Source organism: Rhinopithecus roxellana, chromosome 18, assembly GCF_007565055.1.
Source record: "Rhinopithecus roxellana isolate Shanxi Qingling chromosome 18, ASM756505v1, whole genome shotgun sequence".
NCBI classification, from domain to species: domain Eukaryota; kingdom Metazoa; phylum Chordata; class Mammalia; order Primates; family Cercopithecidae; genus Rhinopithecus; species Rhinopithecus roxellana.
Window position 1 is genome coordinate 67,068,517 of NC_044566.1, and position 23,420 is coordinate 67,091,936.

Sequence of the window (23,420 nt, forward strand, 5' to 3'; positions counted from 1 at the left end):
TTCCAACACACAGTAACAGGCTGAGGATGGCAATAAAACGATGATGGGCAGGCAGCCAGAGGAAAGCAGAAATAGTTAAATCAGAATTGCCGGATGGCGAAAAGGTGCGAAGATCCTCCGTGGGGTATCTCCAGGGCGAGTCCTGCTCTGTGTGGTCTAAATAACTAAATCACCTCCACCCCTCAGTGCCCCAGTTGAGATCCCATCAGTGCCATTGTCATGTGCATTTGTTTTGTTCCAGGGATAGTCTTTCATCTCTTACATTTCACTTTACTGACCCTGGCTCACAGCACTTAGACACAAGTTCATACAGCAATCTAAGTGGGAAAAAAGGATATAAAAGTTTACCTCTTAGGGGTGAGTTCTGCTCGCAACGAAAGCAGAGCTATGAATCATCAGTATTAACAGTAAGACAGAGACAGCTTGGGGCCACCTTAGGGTTCTGCCTTGATTCGCTTACATTTTAAACCACAAAAGGGCTGATAATTAGGGCAGTGCCTACCAAGGGAACTTAAAAGAAGAGTCAAGCTCAGAAGTTCTGTATTTATAAACCAGTGTTCCAACACTGCTCGCCATAGGGAAAAAGCTTGCATAGCTGTGCTGGTTTTGATGTGCGCTCAGTTTGATACGGTTTCGCTGTGTCCTCACTCAAATCTCGTCTTGTAGTTCCCATAATCTCCACATGTTGTGGGAGGGACCCAGTGGGAGATAATTGAATCATGGGGGCAGTTGCTTTCATCCTGTTCTCGTGATAATAAGTTCGTTCTCTCAAGATCTGATGGTTTTATCAGGGGCTTTTCCCCCTTTGCTTGGCATCTCTCCTTGCTGCCACCATGTGAAGGATGCTTGCTTCCCCTTCCAGCATGATTGTAAGTTTCCTGAGGCCTCCCCAGCCATGCTGAACTGTGAGTTAATTAAACGTCTTTTCTTTTTAAATTACCCAGTCTCAGATTTGTGTTTATTAGCCTCATGAGAACAGACTAATACACAGTTCAAAAAAGAAACCCATTGAAAACGATATCAGGCACTAGCTTGGAAACTCAGCCCTCAGCATATTTGAGGACTGTGGTCTGACATGATGAACCTTTGCTTCTACTTTGTGCAGTAGAACTGCGGTGAGCTGTCCTAAACACAGATGGTAGGAAATAGGCTGGCCTGTATGTCTGCCAGTCTCAGATGCTGGTGAGCAGAGGTATCAACCCCCTGTGTATCTATATATATTTGGGTGAAGCTCCAGAAGTAACATAAGAATGATTCCTTAGGAAAAAGATGCAAATCCTAGTGTAATCCTTCTGTGATCCTCTATTTGAAGAATAATACTTTCTTACTCTAAACAACCCACTTCAGTAACAGATCACCAGGACTCTTAATTCCACTGAGCTCTGCTCCTCTTACTTTGTGACATCACATTTTCAAATCACATTTTGGTTTCATTTTAGCTCAGAATCATTCGATAATAAATTTGTAAGGGGCTACAATGGGCAGGGTCACTGATTTTTAAAAAATCACCAATCTTTTTCTTCAGAATGTACAAATTTGTTTTCTGTAACTAATCTCTAAAATAAAATATCCTGATGTAGCCTACCTTTTTTTGAGACAGAGTCTCACTCTGTTGCCCAGGCTGGAGTGCAGTGGTGTGATCTCAGCTCACCACAACCTCTGCTGCCTGGGTTCAAGGGATTCTCGAACCTCAGCCTCCTGAGTAGCTGGGATTACAGGTGTGCGCCACCATGCCCAGCTAATTTTTGCATTTGTAGTAGAGATGGGTTTTCGCCATGTTGACCAGGCTGGTCTCAAACTCCTGGCATCAAGTAATCTGCCTGCCCTGGCCTCCCAGAATGCTGGGATTACAGGTGTGAGCCACTGCGCCTGGCCTGTTGTAGCCAACTTATTTAAGAATCAGAAGAACTCATCTTGCTAAGCCTTGGCTTATTTATGTCTTTCTTGAATTATGTTCTTTATACTTGCTTGTTTTCTCCTTATCTCAGAGGCTGACTCCTCCTCTATCTGACTTCCTAATTTCAAAGCCTACCTGCATTTTGCCCTAGGTCCTCTTTACACTGTACATACATAGGTGATCTGATCAGTTCCCGGCTTTGGACGTTATCTATGCACTGATGCTTTTTGAATTTATATCTCCAGCTACAATCTCTTTTCTGCCTCAGTTTTGTATGTCCAGCTGCTGGCTTAAGAGATCGGCATGGATAAATAGGTATCTCAAACTTAGCAATTAAAATGTTTTATACCTCCTTCCTCCCTCCAGCAAACCCATGGTCCCTCAACACTTCACCATCTCCATAAATTAGCAGACAGCACCTAATTCACCCAGTGGTTTACTGTAAAACCGAGGCATCATCCTTGATTCTGCCTTTCCTTGCACCTGACTCACAGTCCATCAGTGTATGCAAATACTCTTAGAACAACAGTTCTCGGCCGGGCACGGTGGCTCAAGCCTGTAATCCCAGCACTTTGGGAGGCCGAGACGGGCGGATCACAAGTTCAGGAGATCGAGACCACCCTGGCTAATACGGTGAAACCCCGTCTCTACTAAAAGATACAAAAAACTAGCCGGGCGAGGTGGCGGGCGCCTGTAGTCCCAGCTACTCTGGAGGCTGAGGCAGGAGAATGGCGTGAACCCGGGAGGCGGAGCTTGCAGTGAGCTGAGATCCGGCCACTGCACTCCAGCCTAGGAGACAGAGCCAGACTCCGTCTCAAAAAAAAAAAAAAAAAAAAAAAAAAAAAAAAAAAAAAGAACAACAGTTCTCAAATCAAGCCAACTGACAATACCTCCATAACTGTAATCTTAACCCAAGCCATCACCATCACCATCTGGACCAGTGTGGCACCCCCAGGCCTGCACTTTCTCTCTTTCCCTCCCCGGTCAGCGGCCAGTGATCTTTCTGAAGTGGAAGGCAGAACCTGCCACCCTCCACCCTGAGCTCCCCCAACCACTTCCTATTAGCTTTCTTTTTAATTGTGGGAAAACATATATCACATAAAATTAGCCACTTCAGCCTTTTTTTAAGTGTACAAATCAGTGATACTAATAACATTCATGATATTGTGCAGCCATCAGCGCTAAGCTACTTCCATATCTCTTTCACCACCCCAGACAGAAGCTCCACACCCATTAAACAAAAGCTCACTGTGCCTCCCTTGTCCTACCCCTGGTAATTTATAATATACTTTCTGTCTCTATGAATTTGCCAGTTCTAGGTATCTCTTATAAGTGGAATTAAATTAATATTTGTCCTTTTGTGTCTGGCTTATTTCATTTAGCATAATGTTTTCAAGATTCATTCATGTTGTGGTATATATCAAGTTTTCTTTCCTTTTGAAGGCTGAATAATATTCCACTGTATGTCTGTGCCACATTTTGTTATCCACTCATCTGCTGATGGACGACTGGATTGTTTCCACCTTTTGGCTATAGTGAATAATGCTGCTATGAAGATATACAAATATCTGATTCCTCATTTTCCGTTCCTTGGGGTATATGCCCAGGAGTGAAATTGCTGGGCTGTATGGTAACTCTGTGTTTAACGTTTAGAGGACTGCCAAATTGTATCCCACAGCAGCTGCACCAGTTTACATTCTCACCAGTAACAGTCATACATTTTCACACGGGTCCCAATTTCTCCACGTCTCCACCAAAACTTGTTATTTTCTATTTTTTAAATTATAGCCATCCTAATGGGTATGAAGTGGTATCTTATTATGTCTGGATTTATATTTCCCTAATTATTAATGGCGAGCATCTTTTCATGTGCTAATTGGCCATTAGTATGTCTTTGGGTAAATGTCTCTATTCAAATCCTTTTTCTGCTTTTAAATTTGTTTGTTTTTGTTGTTGAGTTGTAGGAGCTCTTTATATATTCTGTATATTAAATCCTTACCAGATAAATGAATTGCTAATACTTTCTTCTACTCTGTGGGCTGTCATTTCATGTCCCTGATGGTGTCCTTTAAAGCACGAAAGTTTTTAATTTTTATAAAGTCCAATGTATCGATTGTTTTCTTCTGTTTCCTTTGCTTTTGGTGTACACTTAAGAAACCATTCCAAGCCCAAGGTCATGAAGATTTTCCTCTATGTCTTTTTCTAAGAATATTTATTTATTTATGTCTTTATTTAGAGATGGCGTCTCGCTGTGTCACCCAGGCTGGAGTGCAGTGGTGTGATCTTGGCTCACTGTAACCTTGAACTCCTGAGCTCAAATGATCCTCCTGTCTCAGCCTCCCAAGTAGCTGGGACTACAGGTGACACCACCATGCTCAGCATGGAACCTTCTCCAGGATAGACCACCTGTTAAGTCACAAAACACGTGTCCATAAGTTTGAGAAGACAGAAATCATACAAAGTAGCTTTTCCAATCATAAAGGAATAAAATTAGAAATTTTAGCTCAGAAATTTTAGTTTCAGCTCTTGATCTATTTTTAGTCAACTTTTAAATGTGGTGCGAGGTAGTCTTCAACTTCATTCTTTTGCAGGTGGACATCCAGGTTTCCTAACACCATTTTTTGAACAGGCTTCCCTTTCCCCATTGAATGGTATTGGCACTCATATAAAAAAATCAGTTGACCATAAATGTATGGGTTTACTTCAGGACTGTCGATTCTGTTCCAGTGGTCTGTATGTCTGTCATTATTCTAGTACTACCCCCGGTTTTTTTGTGGTTGTTTTTTGTTTTTGTTTTTTAATGTAGCTTTTGTAGGAAGGTTTGAAATTGGGAAATGTGAGTGCTCCATCTTTGTTCTTTTGTAAGATTATTTTGACTGTTTCAGGGTTCCTTGAAATTCCATATGACTTTTAGGTTCCTTGAAATTTCATGTGAATTTTAGGATAGGCCTTTTCACTTCTGTAAAAAATACCATTGAATTTTGACAGAAATTGCATTGAATCTGCATATCACTTTGGGTAGTATTGTCATCTTAACAATAGTAAGTTTTCCAGTCTATGAACATGGAAGGCACTTCCATATATTTTGGTCTTCTTTAATTTCTTTCAACAGTGTTTGATAGTTTTGAGTGTACAAGTCTCGTACCTCCTTCGTTAAATTTATTCTTAAATATTTTAGTCTTTTTGATATTTTGTAAATGGAATTATTTTCTTAATCTCCTTCAGTTGTTCATGGCTAGAGTATAAAAATAGAGCTGATTTTTACATGTTGATTTTGTATCCTGCAATGTTACTGAATTCATTTATTAGTTCTAACAGTTTTTTGTGGGATCCTTACTGTTTTCAACATGTGAGATAATGTCTTCTACAAAAAGAGGTAGTTTCGCTTCTTCCTTCCCAATTTGGATGCTTTTCTTTCTTTTTCTTCATTTCTCTGGCTAGGAGTTCCAGTACCATATTAAGTAGATTTGGTAAACGTGGGTATCCTTGTCTTCTTGATCTTGGGGGAAAGTAAGTGTTCAGTTCAGTCTTTCATCACTGAATGTGATGTTAGCTGTGAATTTTTAATATATGACCTTTATCATGTTAAAGAAGTTTCCTAGTTCATTGAGTAAGTTTTTATCATGAAAGAGTGTTGGATATTGTCAAAGGCTTTATCAGCATAAATAATTTTGTCACGTATTTTTCCCCTTCATTTTATTATTGCTTATTGTATTGACTGACTTTTGCATGGTTAACTACCATTGCCTTCCTGGGATAAATTCCACTTGGTCGTGGTGTATAATCTTTTAATATGCTGCTGAATTCAGTTTGCTACTATTTTGTTGGTAATGTTTGTCTCTATATTTATAAAGGATCTTGAGCTGTAGTGTTTTTCCTCATAGCACCTCTATCTGGCTTTGGTATGCAGCAATGCTAGCCTTGTAGAATGAGTTAAAAGTGTTCTCCCCTCTTCATTTTTTGGGATGAGTTTGAGAAGTATTGGAGTTAATTCTTCTTTAAGTGTTTGGTTGAATTCACCAGTAAAGCTGTCTGGTTGTGGGCTTTTCTTTTTCAGGAAGTATTTGATTACCGATTCAATCTCTTCGGTTATATAGATCAATTCAGATTTTCTGTTTCTTCTTGTATCAATTTTGTTAGTTTATGTGTTTCTAGGAATTTTTCCATTTTATCTAATTTGTCCAATTTGTTGGCATATGACTGTTTATAGTATTTTCTTATCCTTTTTATTTCTGTAAAGACTTTAGTAATATTCTCTTTCATTTCTGAATTTAGTAATTTGACTATTCTCTCTGATTTTCTTAGTCTAAAGTTTTGTTGATTTTATTGGTCTTTTCAAAAAGTCAACTTTTGGTTTTATTTTTCCATTATTTTCCTATTCTCTATTTCATTGATCTCTGCCCTAGTCCTTCTTACTTCCTTTCATTTGCTACCTTTTGGCTTAGTTTGTTTTTTTTCCATAATGTTTTAAAGTGGAAGGTAAAGTTATTGACTTTAGATCTTGCTTCTTTTTTAATGTAGGAATTTATTGATACAAATTTCCCTCTGAGCCCTGCTGTTGTTGTATTCCATAGTTTTGCTATGTTGTGTTTTTACTTTTATTCACCTCAAAGTATTTTCTAATTTTCTTTGTGATTTTTTTCTTTGACCCATTGATTATTTAAGATTGTATTGTTGAATTTTCGAATATTGTGACTTTTTCAGTTTTCATTCTCTCGTTGATTTCTAATTTTATTCCTTTATGATTGGAAAAGCTACTTTGTATGATTTCTGTCTTCTCAAACTTATGGACACTTGTTTTGTGACTTAACAGGTGGTCTATCCTGGAGAAGGTTCCATGTACACACGAGGAGAATGTGTATTCTGATGCTGAGTACCTCCTGTCATTCTTAGAATAGAATCCAGACTTCTCACAGTCGCTGTAAATCCCCACAGGAATTGACCCCAACCAGCTCTTCTGGCATAAAATCCCTCCATTCTTCCCCTAGCTCTTGCTTAGGAGGTATTTTTGACTGGCTTATTAATTAACATAATCTTTAGTTTAATGGCAGTAATGTATCTTTTGATAGCATGTGAAACAAGTACATGATGTATCTTTGTGGAATGTTTTTAAATATGTGGAATAATCTTGTACATGAGTGTGCCCAGCAGCATTATTCACAAGAGCCAAAGCTGGGAAAACCCAGATGCCCATCATCTGAGAAATGGCTAAACAAAATGTGGTGTATCTATACAATGGAATATTACTCAGTCATGAAAAAATGAAGCTCTGATACAAGTTACACCATGGATGAATCTTTAAAACATTATACTAAGTGAAAGAAGCCAGACATAAAAGGCTGTATAACACTGTATATCCATTTATATGACATATGCAGAATAGGCACATCCATAGAGACAGAGAACAGATTAGGGCTTGCCAGGGGCGAGAGGGATGGGGGAAAGGGAGGGACCACTTAATGGGGATGGGATTTCCTTTTGGGGAGATAAGAATGTTCAGGAATTAGTGGTGACGGTGGCGTAACATTGTGAATGTATTCATCTTCTTAATAGTAAATCTTATGTATATTTTACTATAATTTAAAAAATAAGTTCAATTTAAAAATTGTAGATATGGATACAAATGGAAGAACAAACAGAACAAGCTTTTTTAAAAAAAATAATATTTCTTTTGGTTATTGAAAAAGAAACATAGTCCTAGGACTATGTTTTAGTCTAAAATTTAAAAAACATAAATGACATAGGCTTATTCTTTCACATTTATCCAGTGTCAGAGTGCTTGGTATAAAGTGTATTTTACAAATTCAACTATTTTGTTTACTGGCAGACTCTACAGTGGTACATCTGGAATTCATATGTTGAGTGTTGCATAGGTATTTTTGCTTAACCAGTTTAGATGAACAAGATAAAGCTTACACTCCAGAAGTGTATGCTTGTCTCAGTTAAGATTGCAGAGAGCTCTTTGTTAATAATTTTTAAAGAACATGACTAGAAATAAATTGATCATCAGGTTTTAATTTTGTTAAACTTTCATTTGATTTGGGCTTTTTGGTGGTGGTGGTGCTGGTAGAAGAGCACAGAAAGCAATGGATTGAGTTGTAGTTTACTTGAAGCAAATATGAAAGTCAAAGATAAAATATTTCAGTGAAAAATATTTTTAAATGTCTCATTTTTGTGTTTATATTCCAGTACTTATTGCTAATTGAATTGCATGTGTCAAAACATAGTCACCAATAAGTAAAAATGCTTGCATTTCCAATTATGTTGGAGTTGCCAGAGTGATACGCTATACAGCAGGAAACCAGATGTGTTATTTTCATGTATTGAACTCTCTAATGAAAACCTAAGGCATTAATGAAATCTCAAAGGTGGAAACCCAGACAGAAAGCATAATTAGTTCATTTGCAACTTGATCTTCCCTACTACATTTATTTAATACTCATTTTATGATACCACATAGACCTTTAAAATAACACTTAAAAATGAAGTTTATAAGCCATATGTTGTTTTTTACTGTAATAAAATTCAATAGCCTCCTTAATCTAGGGTTTAGATAAAACAGGTTGGATTTATAAAGCCATGCTTGTGTTTTAAATTAGGTCAACTATATTGTATATGTTATATACAATATATATACTGGGTAACTAGAATATACTGCTCTATACAGAATCTGAACCAGTAATCCTTCACACTATAGTCTATTTTTTTTTTTTTTTTTTAACTCTAAATGGTTGGGAAGAACATAGCATGCTTTAAAAAAAAAAAGCATAAGTTTTAAGAGTCAAACTAACCTGAGCTCAGAGCTAGATCCAGCCACCTAATGGTTGTTTGGCATGAAAAAGTATGTTGAGATACGTATTGACTTCTCCATCTATGAGATACTTTCTGCACAGAGTTATTACAGCACCCAGAAAGTGGGTATGTAGGGGCTGGTCCCTGCACGGTGGTTATGTGGTAACTGTGATGGTATTGATGATAATTCAGCTACCTTTCTACAAAAGACAAATACAGTCTCCTGTGGTTAACTGCTCTCTAGCACTCACTGTTCTCTCCATACCTCTGTCTACTGTTGGAGGGGAGTAAGTAAACATGTCAGATTAATACGACTAATTTGGTAAAATGATATCAACACTTAACTGTCCCCATCATCCAGCTCACCTGATAGTTTCTGAAACTGGTCCCAAAGCACTTGTGTTGGACGAAGCGGTTCACCTCCTGAAGGCCTTCCCCTTTTCTTCTTTGGGTATTCATTATACATCAGTCATCATTTTATATAGATTGTTAACTGAGATTACATTTGGCATATAATAAGATCCTTCTGTGATGACTCCATGAAGCGCTACTTAAAATGGACTAGAGAAGGCCAAGTTTTTGTTTGATATTCATTCCAAGGATGTGGTCAGCAGTCTACGTGGATTATCTATCGATATATCTGAGCCACCCTTGCTCTCTCACACATGGCCTGATTAACTGCAAAGAGTAAGTGCTTGCAAACAAAACTGTTCTTTGCTCCAGTTGTTCCCATCTGCACTGTCATTAGCTACATAGCCCAAGGTGGAAGGTTATTAGACAACCAGTGAACACATCATTGGCGTAATCTCATCTTATGGATTGGACAAGTCCCCATTAAGTCACCTTTCTGGAATACTTGGGGCTTTCCTTTTCTTTCATAGATGTTCATTCATTCTCTCCTTTAACACATATTTATCAGGCACCAGCCATGTGCCAGGAACCCTTATAGATGTTAAAAATACAAGCAAAACTCCCTGCCCTTTCAGTGAGAGATGTAATTGGCTAGGATAAAGGCTAAGCTGCTGTAACAAACAGACCCAGAAATATCGTGATCTCTTAAGATAGAAGTTTCTCTCTCTCTTATTTAGCGTTTCAGCCTGGGAAAGCAGCTCTGCGACAGGATGTCTCAGAGCCCAGCTTCCTGCCCCTTGTGCTAAGCCAGCCTTAGACATCTGCTTCCCACAGAGAATCAAGGCTTGGCTGCTGCATTCACCTCCCTGCTTACAGTGAGGGGCACGTCTAGGTCAAGCAATGGCTCCCTAAGTGGAGGTGAGCCACACATAATGCACACCCCGTCGGCCCACTTTCCTCCCCACTGACGCAAACCTGGACACGGTCAGGCGCATCTGCAGTGTGGCTTCTTGCTGGACCTAGCTTAACCACAAGCCTAGTGCATGTGTTTGAGAAGCAGGATGGGATCTCCAACTCCTACCTTGGCAGAGAATGACAGTGAACGAAACAAGTAAAGTATACAAAATGTCAGATGATCCTCAGTGCTGTGAAGGAAGAGAAAGCAGGGCAGTGGGTAGGAAGTGCTCGGGAGAAACTGCAATTTTAAATAGATTGGTGGGAAGCCTCACTGAGGTGGTGACATTTGCGGAAGGACTCCGGCAGCTGAGGTGCAGTTCTTGTTGCATTCTAGGGGAGCGCTGCCGACAGAGGCACTGACAGGTGAGGAAGATCTGTGGGAGGGGCACGGAGTGTGTTGTGGGATTTGCTTGTAGTAGGGGGCACATGCTTTGGACATGGTGAGTTGAAATGCATCTTCATCCACGTGGAGGTGCGAAGTAGGCTGTGGGTTGTATGACTCTGGAGTTCGGGAGAGCAGATCAGACTGGAAATAAAATTTCAGAGTACTGAAATCCAGTATCCGACTTCATCATTCATGTAAATGCCACGCTCATGTCTGCAGGGAGAGCACAGCCAGGCCACAGTGGCCACGCTGTGTCCCCCCACAGGGGACTTTCTGGGCAGCAGATCTGTTGGAGTGTGCCTGGCAGCTGGTTCCACAGGGGTTCACCTGCCCCAGTAGAGTATTCAGGCCCTTCTGCCTCAGTGGGTCTTGGTGGCTGCACGAGGAGTCTGCCCAGGGAGGAAACTGAGATTAAGAGCTGTGCAAAAAGAGTCTTGTTTGTGACCAGGGTGGAAAGTGGCAAGAGCCAGGTTTTGGACACCAGTTCCCTTCCTCCCAAGCAGCCCCGCCTGAATGGGGCCCTTTGTTAGGAAAATTCTCCAGGAAGAAGGATGTTTTGCTGAGCAGGTTTTTAAACATTGCATAGTAGGAAGTTGGAGAGGTTAAGCAAGTAGGGAGTAGCAGCAGAAGGCAGAGGAGGGAGCCTGACAAGCCCAGGCGGAGTCCAGCTGTGACTGCCTGTGCGCATCCTTTCCCATTTCCCTCCCTACTGGGGCCCTTTCCAGATGCAGTCACCTCCACAGAATGCCCCCCTCCCTGCCCCAGGACACCCAGTCATTGCTCAGCGTGCTCACTGCCCCCACGTCTGATCACAGTGGCCCTTCGTGCAGACACCAAGACCCACGGTAAGGCGGAGGACCCCGAACATTTCTATGGGCAGGTGAACTGCTGCGGAACCAGCTGCCATGCGCACTCCTGCAGCTCTGCTGTCTGGAAAGCCCTGTGACTGCTCTGTGGCCTTGCTGAATTCTGGGCCCTTACGTAAACAAACATGAGCTGTACTTTGGTTATCACTACCCGACAGAATGTTTTGATCTCAGAAGCTACCTGCATCTGTGGAGCAGTGCGGTCTACTGGAGGGGCTCAGAGGTCTGAATCCAGTTTTCAAGCTGCCGCTGCTTTGCTGTGTAACCTTGAGCACGTGACTCAAGGTCGTGATTTTCTTGCGTATCAAATGAAGCTCATCAATGAACGCTCACCACTTTACCTAGTGAGGAGGGTGAGGCATGAAGGTGTGTTAGAAGCTGTCTCTGCAGAAGCTAGTGGGGACGGTTTCGCCACCTCTGTGGCTTGCAAATAGGTTCCTCATTTGCAGCATCTGAGAAGTTGCTCTTGCCTTTGTCCGGTGTGACAAGTGTCTCCAATATATGTATTTCAAGGCTTTCCAGCTATGCTTGAAGCTCTTTATGGGATGGAATGTGGGGAGAGGATGTGGATTTCTGCACCTCGGTCTACTCCAAAGAAGCTCAGTTCGGACTTTTTTCTAAAAACACTTGCCAGACGTTGCTGGAGACCTCCATTTCCTTTTCTTCTATTCAGATTTGCTCCAACTTTTTTAATGCCTTGTAGGATGTCGTACTCAGACACCCGCGACATAATTGTTCAGTTGAGTTGAACTCCTAAGGAGATGCATAATATAAAACTGAACCCATGTAATGGAGGTAAAATGTAAGCTGAAAGAAAACAGTCCTTGCTCTGAAGTAAATTGCTAAAGGGTAGTGCTGAGATTATGGCGGAATTTAATAACTTAATTGGTTAGAGTAAGAAATATTTTGTATTCCGGAAAAGTTAAAAACTTTCCAAGGCATGTGGACATTCCTATTTCCACTTCTTCAGAAGTACTGTCGGAATCCTAATAAGATACGGGCAGAATTCCTGGCTGGCATTCAGTCTGCCTAGTGAACTAGAACGGGGCATTTAGTCAAGGCATGTGAGTGGGAAGAATCTTTCATCTCAGTATCATTGCCACAGGTTAGCAAAACAATACCTTTTCCTTTAGCGCAGATAAGGTCTTTTCTTAGGAATTAACAGCAATATCTCAATTAACAAAAACTTGATAGACTGGAAGCCACTTTATATCGCTAGTATAAATCTGCCCCCCCCAGTGCCTTATTTTTGGTTTGGTTTTGTTTTTGTTTTTTGCTGCTCAAGTCAAAAAGAATTACAAGAAAGTAGTTTTTTTTTTTTTACTAGAAACTGAAAAGAATTCGTTTCTAGCGCTGTTCTAAAATCAAATGATAATCAGTGCAATCTCCTACTTATGTCTGCATTGCTATATGTGACAAAGCTAAAAATGATGAACCAAAAATGACGAACCCATTTCCTAGAAAAAAAGAATGTTTGCTGTAAGTGTTACCACAAACGTGTGCATATAATAAGCAAGAATCAAGAAGGCAGTTTCCAGAGCCCTGTGCCCATGAGCACTCTCGGAGGCTGTTTGAATCAAGAAGATGCCTGTTGCTATATACGTGTCAAAAATCAAGAAGTAAAACTTGTATCTTTTTCTTGTTCATCTTTAGAGGCCACTGCCTGGGGAAATGTGTGGAGAAGGGGCATATTGGATGTGTGTGGAGAAGGGGCATATTGGATGTGTGTGGAGAAGGGGCATATTGGATGTGTGTGGAGAAGGGGCATATTGGATGTACTGTTTCTTTAAAATTGATACTACTGTGGCAACTAGATATCATTGGCATCACACTATTGCGCCCTATAGTATATGTGTTGACAAGGCATGTTTAGAGAACATAAATCCTGAGTTACAAACTACCAAATTAAGAAGGAAATCTCCACTTGGGGGACATTTTAACCTATCTGTAAGTTAGAGACAGTTCCTTTTATATTAAGGAAAATAAGTTGACAAATATATTTTAGAAGGATTTTAAACAAGAAGAACATAAAGTACTCTCATTATGATACTACTTTAACCCCAAATCCCTATTCTTACCAGGATTTTTCTGAATATCCAGTTCTGTGTCAGTTGATGAGCTTCATGGTTACAACAGCTGGGAACTTTGAAGTCCTCCACTCAAATCATGTATTAAGCTTCATTTTTATGACAGCTCTTGCTAAAACCCCATATTGTGTAGGGCTGGGTTATTTGACCAAAAATTTAAGCTAAGGAGACTCTTCTCACTCTGAAGTGAACGCTTTCCTCACCAATGTAAATGAGAGTTTCCCACAGCTTCACCATTTCATCCAGATAGATAATGTTTTCATTTCCAAGTCACTTCCCCTTCTCTGTGGCTGCTATTTCAACTTGCGTGGGATGCAAGTTCCTCTCCAGTTATGCATTTTCAGTGTTTGCACAGCTGTGCTTGTGCTCATGTGTCCTTTTGTGACTCTGTCCACTGATAGAGGCTGTTTCAGATTAGATTTAATCTCTACCAGGTCAGGGCTGTGATTTTTTTTTAACGTGCTGTATAATGAACATTTAGTGTGTGCCGTTTGCTTATTACAGTGCTCTATAGAGTTAGAAGTGATGAAATATACTCTGTGAATATTAAATATGTTTGCAAATAAATGTCCTTTAAAATGTATGATTGAATTCTGAACCTTATTCATCCAAGCCCAAAACATATGGTGTGTGTGCCTTCCCAGGTGGCAGTAAGAGACTTTTATACGTGTGGCCTGGAATCATTGAGACTGGAAATCCATGCTCCAAGATGATAGTGCCTGCTATCCTGTTTTTATGATTCAGTAATATTAACCCAAGTGTTTCTCTCTGGCTCTAGCCTCAAGTGTCATACAATCTTATTGGGAGTGAGGGGTGTGTAACTAGGGAGGAGGAGAAAGGCACCAGATGACAAATCGGCTTGTGTTTAGGTGCCAACTTGTACAAATACAGACACAGACCTTCAGTCTCTAGAGTTGCAGTGTCCATTATGATAGCCATTAGCCACGTGTGGCTACTGAGCATTTAAAGTGTGGCTAGTCTGAATTGAGATGAGCTGTGTCTTTAGAATAACACTGGATTTTGAAATTTTAATACAAAATAGAGAATGTAAAATATGTCAATAATTTTTATATTGAATACATATTGAAATGCAATATTTAAGATATATTGGCTAAGTAAAATAGACCAAAGTTAATTTTACCTGTTTTTTGTTTGTTTGTTTGTTTGTTTTTATTATTGAGACAGTCTCACTCTGTCATCCAGGCTGTTGTGCAGTGGTGCAATCACAGCTTACAACAGCTTCATGGGCTCAAGGGATCCTCACAACCCAGCCTCCCAAAGTGCTGGGATTACAGGCATGAGTCATCGCAACTGGCCTCCCTTTTACATTTTAAATGTGGTTTCTAGACAACCTGAAATGACATGTGAAGCACACATTATACCTCTGCCTGGAATAACCCTCAGTTGAGGGGAGTTTCCCATGGTGAGCGGCACCTGCCGGGGAAGCAGAGTGAGGGCTCCTCAGCTCACTCAGGGCATCTGCTTGGGAAAGAGAAAATGTTAACTGCCCCTCTATGTAGATTTCATGCCACTCTTAAATCTGTTTCTCTCAGATTATTTTGGGGTTAGTTAAGTAGGATATGCTGTTTAACTGTACTGGATATAGATCTCTGATTTAAATGAGTTTGTTTATCCTGGTACCCTCAGGATAGTTTTAAAATGCTAATTATTATCATCATCATTATAGTGGCTAATGATTCTACAGCACAGCCAGTCCTACACACTTCATATAACACCTGAGTCAGTCACTGTTATTACCTCCATTTGAACAGATGGCAATTGAGATTCAAGTCAAGTGTCTCAAGGTCATACAGGTAGAGGTTGACCTAGGCCATGGGGTTCAGAATCTGCCCTGGACCACAAAGCAGTACCACCCTCTAAAATAACATCTATTTCTCAACTTTCTTAGCACATGACTATGCCAGCCTTTCCATAGTGTAATAACAGTATTTTCTCCAAAACTTCAATGTTTTCCAGTAGTTTAACAGCTAAGGCATTCAGAGATGTTTACTGTCTCAAAAACTGGGGTCTACTGTAAGGTTCTGGATGATCCAACTCCTTGTTTTCCCCTAAAGTTGCCCCAAAAAGGATGCATGCATTCAGTCTGCTTAAAAATGTGGTACAATTCCAATTAAATAAAAAACAGTAGTTCCCTGCCACATGCCAAGTACTGGGCAACCAGAGATAAAGATGACAGACCCCCAGCTCACAAAGAATTCTGCTCTGGTGGAGCTGAAGGCAGATTCTAGTAACGCAATGTGTCGAGGGCTGTGTGTTCATAGTGCCATGGGAAGAGAGGAGAGGGACACCCAGAACATTGTGGGGTGTGGGTAAAGGTGTCCCATTAAAGACATCTTCTGGGTGGAGGGGTGCTTGAGCCATCTTTAAATATCTCATGCTGGTTTTCTCACAGCATGGGAAGGCCACTGGTAAGGGTGCCCGCCAGCTTCGCCGTAAGCACTGCATCTGCGGTTGTTCAGAGCATGCTGACCCCATTCCTGTGGTTTCAGGTGCCAGCAAGGTCAACCTCGTGAAGATCGCGTCCACAGCCTCCAGCCCACGGGACACAGCGCTGGCTGCCATCATCTGCAGCGCTCTGGCCACCGTCCTGCTGGCCCTGCTCATCCTCTGCGTCATCTATTGTAAGAGACAGTTTATGGAGAAGAAACCCAGCTGTAAGTTCTGAGCTCATTACATTTCTTAGCATTTGGGGGAAGGGCATTTATTACCATTGTTGTGCAAGTGTTCCACAAGAGACTTGGCTGAGACAAGCACCAGCGAGCTGTGAAAGAACACAGGGCATAAGAAACACAGGTGATCCCTGAACAGCAGAGGGCTAGGGGAACAGTTAAGAATCCACACATCAGTGTTGACTCCCGGAAAACGTAACTACTAATAGCCTATTGTTGATGAGAAGCCTTACTGGTAAACAGTCAGTTAATACATCTTGTGTATTTTGTTGTGGTTTTTCTTTTGGTTTTTTTCGAGACAGAGGCTGACTCTGTCACCTAGGCTGGAGTACAGTGGCGTGATCTCAGCTCATGGCAACCTCCGCCTCCCAGATTCAAGTGATTCTCCTGCCTCAGCCTCTGGAGTAGCTGGGACTACAGGCGCCCACCACCATGCCTGGATAATTTTCGTATTTTTAGTAGAGACGGGGGTTTCACCATGTTGGCCAGGCTGGTCTCGAACTCCTGGCCTCAAGTGATCTGCCCTCCTCGGCCTCCCAAAGTGCTGGGATTACAGGTGTGAGCCACTGCACCTGGCCTGTTATATGTATTATGCCGTGTATTCTTACACTAAAGTAAGCTAGAGAAAAGAAAACGTTACTATGAGAATCATAACGAGACAAAATAAGATTTACTCTTCATTCAGTGGAAGGGGATGGTTGTAAAGGCCTTCATCCTCATCATCTTCACACTGAGTGGACTGAGGAGGAGGAGGGGTCGGCCTTGGTGTCTCAGGGTGGCAGAGGCTGAAGAAAATCTGTGTGTAAGTGGCCTGCACAGTTCAAACCCGCATTGCTCAAGGGTCACCTGTAGAACTCACTGAGGTTGCACAACTTTGTAAGGAGTGCCATTAGGCAAAAATAAAAATCACTGTCAGTAATGGCAACATCAGTGCCCTACATTTTGAACTTTCCTAACAAATTATTTCATGTCTATGCCTCCGTATGAGAAGTCATCAAACGCTGGAGGGCTAGCTGACTTGTTCCTTCAAAATACGAAAGCTAGAATGGCACAGGTCTGCACTGGAAGTTCACGGGACTCCCCTGGAGAGGAGACTGTGTTCCCTGACAGAGTTCTCACCCCTCATTTAGGGTCTCTGCGGTCTCAGGACAGTCAGTACAACGGCTCTGAGCTGTCGTGTTTTGACAGACCTCAGCTCCACCAATACGCCCACAGAGCCTGCTGCCAGTGCCGCCGTGACTCCGTGCAGCCCTGCGGTAAGTTCAGCAGGGGAGTGCCCTTAGGAGGCCTGGAGGTGCCCAGAGGCTGAGGCAGCAAGAGTTGGCCCTGGTTTATTCATCTCACAGCGAGGTGGCTGTGTTGAGTCTTCTAGTTAAAACTAATCTTGTTAGATTATTCTCCACCATCTCCTGTTGGTTTGGGTGTTTTAAGTCTCTTAAGTATTAAAAAGGAAATAAGCATCTCGTTAAAATTCTAGAATTTTTCAGCAACTTTTGGGGCATGTTTGTCTTTCTTGTTTTGAGTCAGTTTATTTAAAATCACGGTAACCTTTGGTAGAGTAGGAGTTTATATCCTTTGCTGTCTGGCTGATTCAAACCAAACACTAATATGCCTATTTTAAAAATATGTCTATTTAAAAAATATATCTATTTTTAGAATTTCTTAAGAGAGAGGTGAGACTTCCATTTCAAGGTTTTACACAAACCATAATTGTCCCTTGGACTATCGACAGAATGAAAGTTTAGGAAAGGGATTCAAAGGGAAACTGGTCTCTAACTTGGGCAAATAGGGGCAAAGGTAATACCAACTTTTCTTAAACTTTTATTTTAGGTCTTTGGGTACATGTGCAGGTTTGCTACATAGGTAAACTCGTGTTACACATTTCTTTATTTTACAGATTATGTAATCACCCAGGTATTAAGCCTAGTACCCAATAGTTACTTTTTCTGTTCCTCTCCCTCCTCCCATGCGCCACCTTCAAGTAGACCCCATCGTGTGTTGTTCCCTTCTTTGTATTCACGTGTTTTCATCATTTAGCTCCTGCTTATAAGTGAGAACATATGGTATTTGGTTTTCTGTTCCCACTTTAGTTTACTGAGGATAATGGCCTCCAGCTCCATCCATGTTCCCACAAAAGACACAATCTCATTCCTTTTTATGGCTGCATAGTATTCCATGGTGTATAGGTACCACATTTTCTTTATCCAGTCTGTCATTGATGGACATTTAGGTTGATTCCATGTCTTTGCTATTGGGAATAGTGCTGCAGTGAACATTCATGTGCATGTGTCTTTATGGTAGAATGATTTATATTCCTCTGGGTATATACCCAGTAATGGGATTGCTGGGTCAGGTGGTAGTTCTGTTTTTAGCTCTTGGAGGAATCGCCATGCTGCTTTCCACCATGGCTGAACTAACTGACACTTCCACCAACAGTGTGTAAACCTTCCCTTTACTCTGCAACCTTGCCAGCATACGTTAGTTTTTGACTTTTGAGTAATAGTCACTCTGACTGGTGTGAGATGGTATCTCATTGTGGTTTTCATTTGCATTTTTCTAATGATCAGTGCTGTTGAGCTTTTTTTCATGTGCTTGTTGGCCATGTGTATGTCTTCTTTTCAGAAGTGTCTGTTCATGTCCTTTGCCCAGTTTTTGATGGGGTTGTTTTTCTCTTGTAAATTTAAGTTCCTTATAGATGCTGTATATTAGACCTTTATTGGATGTATAGTTTGCAAACATTTTCTCCCATTCTGTAAGTTGTCTGTTTACTCTGATGGTAGTTTCTTTTGCTGTGCAGAAGGTCTTCAGTTTAATTAGATCCCATGTGTCAATTTTGGCTTGTTGCGATTGCTTTTGATGTCTTTGTCATGAAATCTTTGCCCATTCCTGTGTCCAGGATGGTGTTGCCTAGGTTTTCTTCCAGGGTTTTACAGTTTTGGTTTGTACATGTAAGTCTTTAATCCATCTTGAGTTGGTTTTTGTATATGGTGTAAAGAAGGGGTCCAGTTTTAATCTTTGGCATATGTCTAGATAGTTATCCCAGGATTTATTGAAGAGGGAGTCTTTCCCCATTGCTTTTGTCAATTTTGTCGAAGATCCAATAGTTGTACGTGTGTCGTCTTATTTCTAGACTCTCTATTCTGTTCCATTGGTCTATGTGCCTGTTTTTGTACTAGTACCATGCTGTTTTGGTTACTGTGGCCTTGTAATACAGTTTGAAATCAGCTAACATGATGCCTCCAGCTAGGTATTGAAGGAACTGTATTTGTTCTTTTTGGTTAGGATTGCCTTGGCTAATTCAGGCTCTATTTTGGTTCCATATGAATTTTAAAATAGGTTTTTCCTAGTTCTGTGAAAAATGTCTTTGGCAGTTTGATAGTAATAGCTCTGAATCTGTTTGGGCAGTATGGCCACTTTAATGAAATCGATTATTCCTATCTATGAGCATGTGATGTTTTTTCATTTGCTTGTGTCTTCTCTGATTTGTTTGAGCAGTGTTTTGTAATTCTCTTTCACCTCCCTGGTTAGCTGTTTTCTTAAGTATTTTATTCTTTTTGTGGCAATTGTGAATGGGATTGTCTTACTGATTTGGCTCTTGGCTTGGCTGTTGTTGGTGTAGAGGAATGCTAATGATTTTTGTACATTTTGTGTCCTGGAACTTTGCTGAGGTTATCAGAGAAGAAGCTTTTGGGCAGAGACGGTGGGGTGTTCTAGATACAGAGTCATGTCATCTGCAAACAGGGATAGTTTGACTCCCTCTCTTCCTACTTAGATGCCCTTTCTTTCTTTTGCCTGATTGCCCTGGCTAGGATTTTCCATACTATGTTGAATAGGAGTGGTGAGAGAGAGCATCCTTGCCTTGTGCCAGTTTTCAAGGGGAATGCTTCCAGCTTTTCCCCAATCAGTATGATGTTGGCTGTGGGTTTGTCACAGATTGCTCTTATTATTCTGAGGTATGTTCCTTCAATACCTAGTTTATTGAGAGTTCTTAACATGAAGGGATGTTGAATTTTATTGAAAGCCTTTTCTGCGTCTATTGAGATAATCACATGGTTTTGTCTTTAGTTCTGTTTAAGTGATGAATCACGTTTATTGATGTGTGTATGTTGAACCAACCTTGCATCCCAGGGATGAAGCCTACTTGATCGTGGTGGATTAGCTTTTTTGATGTGCTGCTGGATTCAGTTTGTAAGTAGTTTATTGAGGATTTTTACATTGGTGTGCATCAGGGATATTGACCTGAAGTTTTGTTTGTTGTATCTCTGCCAGATGTGGGTATCAAGATGATGCTGGCCTCATAGAATGAGTTAGGAAGGAGTCCCTCCTCATTTTTTGGAAACAGTTTCAATGGGGATGGTACCAGCTCTTCTTTGTTCATGTGGTAGAATTTGGCTGTGAATCCATCTGGTCCTTGGCTTTCTTTGGTTGGTAGGCTATTTACTACTGATTCAATTTTGGAGCTCGTTTTTGTTCTGTTCAGGGAATCAATTTCTTCCTGGTGCAGTCTTGGGAGGGTATATATGTCCAGGAATTTATCTGTCTCTTCTAGGTTTTCTAGTTTGTGTGTGTAGATGTTCATAGTAGTTTCTGATGGTTATTTATATTTCTGTGGGGTCAGTGGTAACATCCCTTTTGTAATTTTTAATTGTGTTTATTTGGATATTCTCTCTTTTCTTATTAGTCTAGTTAGCAGCCTATTTCTTCAAAAAAACAACTCCTGGATTTTTAAATATTTTGAGTGGTTTTTCATATCTCAGTTCTTTCATTTCAGCTCTGATTTTGGTTATTTCTTGTCTTCTGCTGGCTTTAGGGGTGAGGTGATTTGTTCTTGCTCCTCTAATTCTTTCTGTTGTCATGTTAGGTTGTTAATTTGAGATCTTTCTAACTTTTTTATTTGGGTGTTTAGTGCTATGAATTCCCTCTTAACACTCCCTTAGCTGTGCCCCAGAGATTCTGGAATGTTGCATCTTTGTACTCATTAGTTTCAAAGAATTTCTTGATTTCTACCTTAATCTTAGTATTTACCCAAAAGTCATTCAGGAGTATGTTGTTTAATTTCCATGTAATTGCATGGTTTTGAGTGATTTTCTTAGTCTTTACTTCTATCTTTATTACACTGTGGCTGAGAGTGTGTTTAATACTAATTTTCTTTGCTATGTATTTCTATTCCTCAGCACGTGTTCTTACACTTACACATCCCACTCCCCCACCACCTCACCTCCTCTGCAAAATAAAACCCTCTATGACCAACCACGCTTTCTACAAGTCTGCCCCAGTTCCCCTGTCCTCTTATTACTTTACAGTTCTGTTAGCACCCATGGAAGCAATACTAATAGCACCATTTTGTCTAATAACCCATCTGTATTTGTTTTAACCATATCCCATTAGATCCCATTAGATTGACTTGTCCTCTTGGAACTGTCTAATCAATCTTCTCAAGAAATTGTCAGTTAAATGTTCCAATCTCATGTATATACAGCCATGCATTGCTTTTATGCAAACCTTGTAGAGTGCACACAAACCTAAATGGGATAGCCTCTTACGGAGCTAGGCTATGTGGTGTAGCCCATTGCCCCAGGCTACAAACCTGTACAACATGTGACTGCACTGAATACTGTAGACAGTTGCAACACAATAAGTACTTGTGGATCTAAACATAGAAAAGGCACAATAAAATATGGTATTATGAACTTCCGGGACCACCATGGTATTGTTGGGCCATCACTGAACAAAACATTGCTATGCAGCATATGGCTATATGGAATAAGCAGCTTTCATTTTAATTCTTTTTCTGCTAATTATTACTATCTCCTGTTTTAGGAATGGGTGAAGAATAGAATACAAGACTTTCTGTGGTGTGTGGATCTAGTTTTGCCTTTGCCTACACAGATAAGACCCTTAGACACTATTAATGGTAACTGTGTGATCCTTAAACGCCCCCAAGCATTACATTTTCCTAGATATGATACCGTGGACACTGTCACTAGTGTTAGAGTAAGCAGGAATACTTCCTGGAGAAATGAACTCTAATTTTACATTTTAAATGTAATACAACGCAGTTGGTATAAACTCCGCCTCACCTTACTTCAGTCTGAGAAGAAAGATGAAATATCCGGATGGCCTTGTGGCATGACCTCCTAACAGAACACTGGGGCCGGAAATGATCCCCAGGCCCACGCCCTGGGTCAGTGCAGCTTATGTCAAGTGCTTCCTCCTGAATGGCAGATCCTTTTTTCCCTTTCACTTTTTATTTTGACATAATTTCAGGAATCTGACATAATTGCAGAAATATCGAAAGCGTAGAACAAAGAACTCCCACATGTCCTTTACCGAGATTCCCCAAATATTAACATGCTGCTGCCCATGTCCACACTGGCTTTATCCCCTCTCTCTCGTGTGTGTGTGTGTATACTTGTTTTTCATTTTCTATTTTAAATCCAGTTGCAAATATGATGTCCCTCTCCCCCTTAGTACATCAGTGTTTGCTTCCTAAGAACATTTTCTCTCACATAGCAACAGCACAATTATTAAAACAGGAAATTTATGTTAATTCAGTACTATCATATCATCTACAGAGCATAGTCATATTTTCCTAATTGTCCCAGTGTTGTCTTTCATAGCGAAACAGAATTCTGAAAACTTCTGTCGGATTTAGTTGTCAAATCTGTTTGGTCTGTTTTAATCTGGAATAGTCTCCTAACGTTTGTGTTTCATGATTTTTTTTTTTTTTAAAGTACAGGCCAGCACTTTTCAAAATTCTACAGTTCTGTAGAACGACAGTCAGTGTGGGTTTGTCTGATGTTCCTCAGGATTCGATTCAGAAATACTGCTGAGGGGAGGCCAGGTCCTCAGCGCACTGTCAGGAGGCAAGGTTGTCTGTCTGCCTATGCTGGTCAGGCTAACCTCAGTCACTTCATTAATGGGGTGTCTGCCAGGTTTCTCCAATGTAAAATGTCTGCGTTCTCTTTGTAATGAATAAATATCCTGTAGGGGATACTTGGAGACCGTGTCAATATCCTGTCACACCCCAAACTTTCACCCCGTAGCTTAGCGTGCTCTGATGATTCGTACTGGAATCAGTCGTTACTATGGTGGTTAACAAATGCTGGCTTTCTAATTCCGTTATTCTCTCCACATTTATTAGCTGGCTTCCTATGGTAAGAAGGAACTTTCCTTCTCCATTTATTTATTTATATACCTTAGTGAGTTTAGACTCGTGGGCCGTATTCAGTGGGTTGCAACCCTTTGGTGTCACTGTTTATTCCAATGCTCATGTTGCCCGGCATTTGGAACTCCCTTCCAGTTGGCTCATGTGCCATTTTGACATGTCCGCATTATTCTTTTAGCACTTTCTTACTTTCTGCCACCAGAAGTCCCCAGATTTGTCGTGTACTT

The 23,420-nt window shown here is 40.7% G+C and overlaps 1 protein-coding gene across 5 annotated transcripts in view; it reads left to right on the top strand.

Annotated features, from left to right (window-relative positions):
* Positions 1-23,420, top strand: part of TNFRSF19 (TNF receptor superfamily member 19) — a 104,987-nt gene that overhangs the window by 72,172 nt on the left and 9,395 nt on the right. For all 5 annotated transcript variants that reach the window (XM_010379640.2, XM_030922238.1, XM_030922239.1 and 2 more), the window contains exons 6-7: positions 15,846-16,010; positions 17,156-17,281. In XM_010379640.2, the coding sequence (XP_010377942.1) occupies positions 15,846-16,010; positions 17,156-17,281 (291 nt within the window). The remainder of the gene's footprint in view (positions 1-15,845; positions 16,011-17,155; positions 17,282-23,420) is intronic.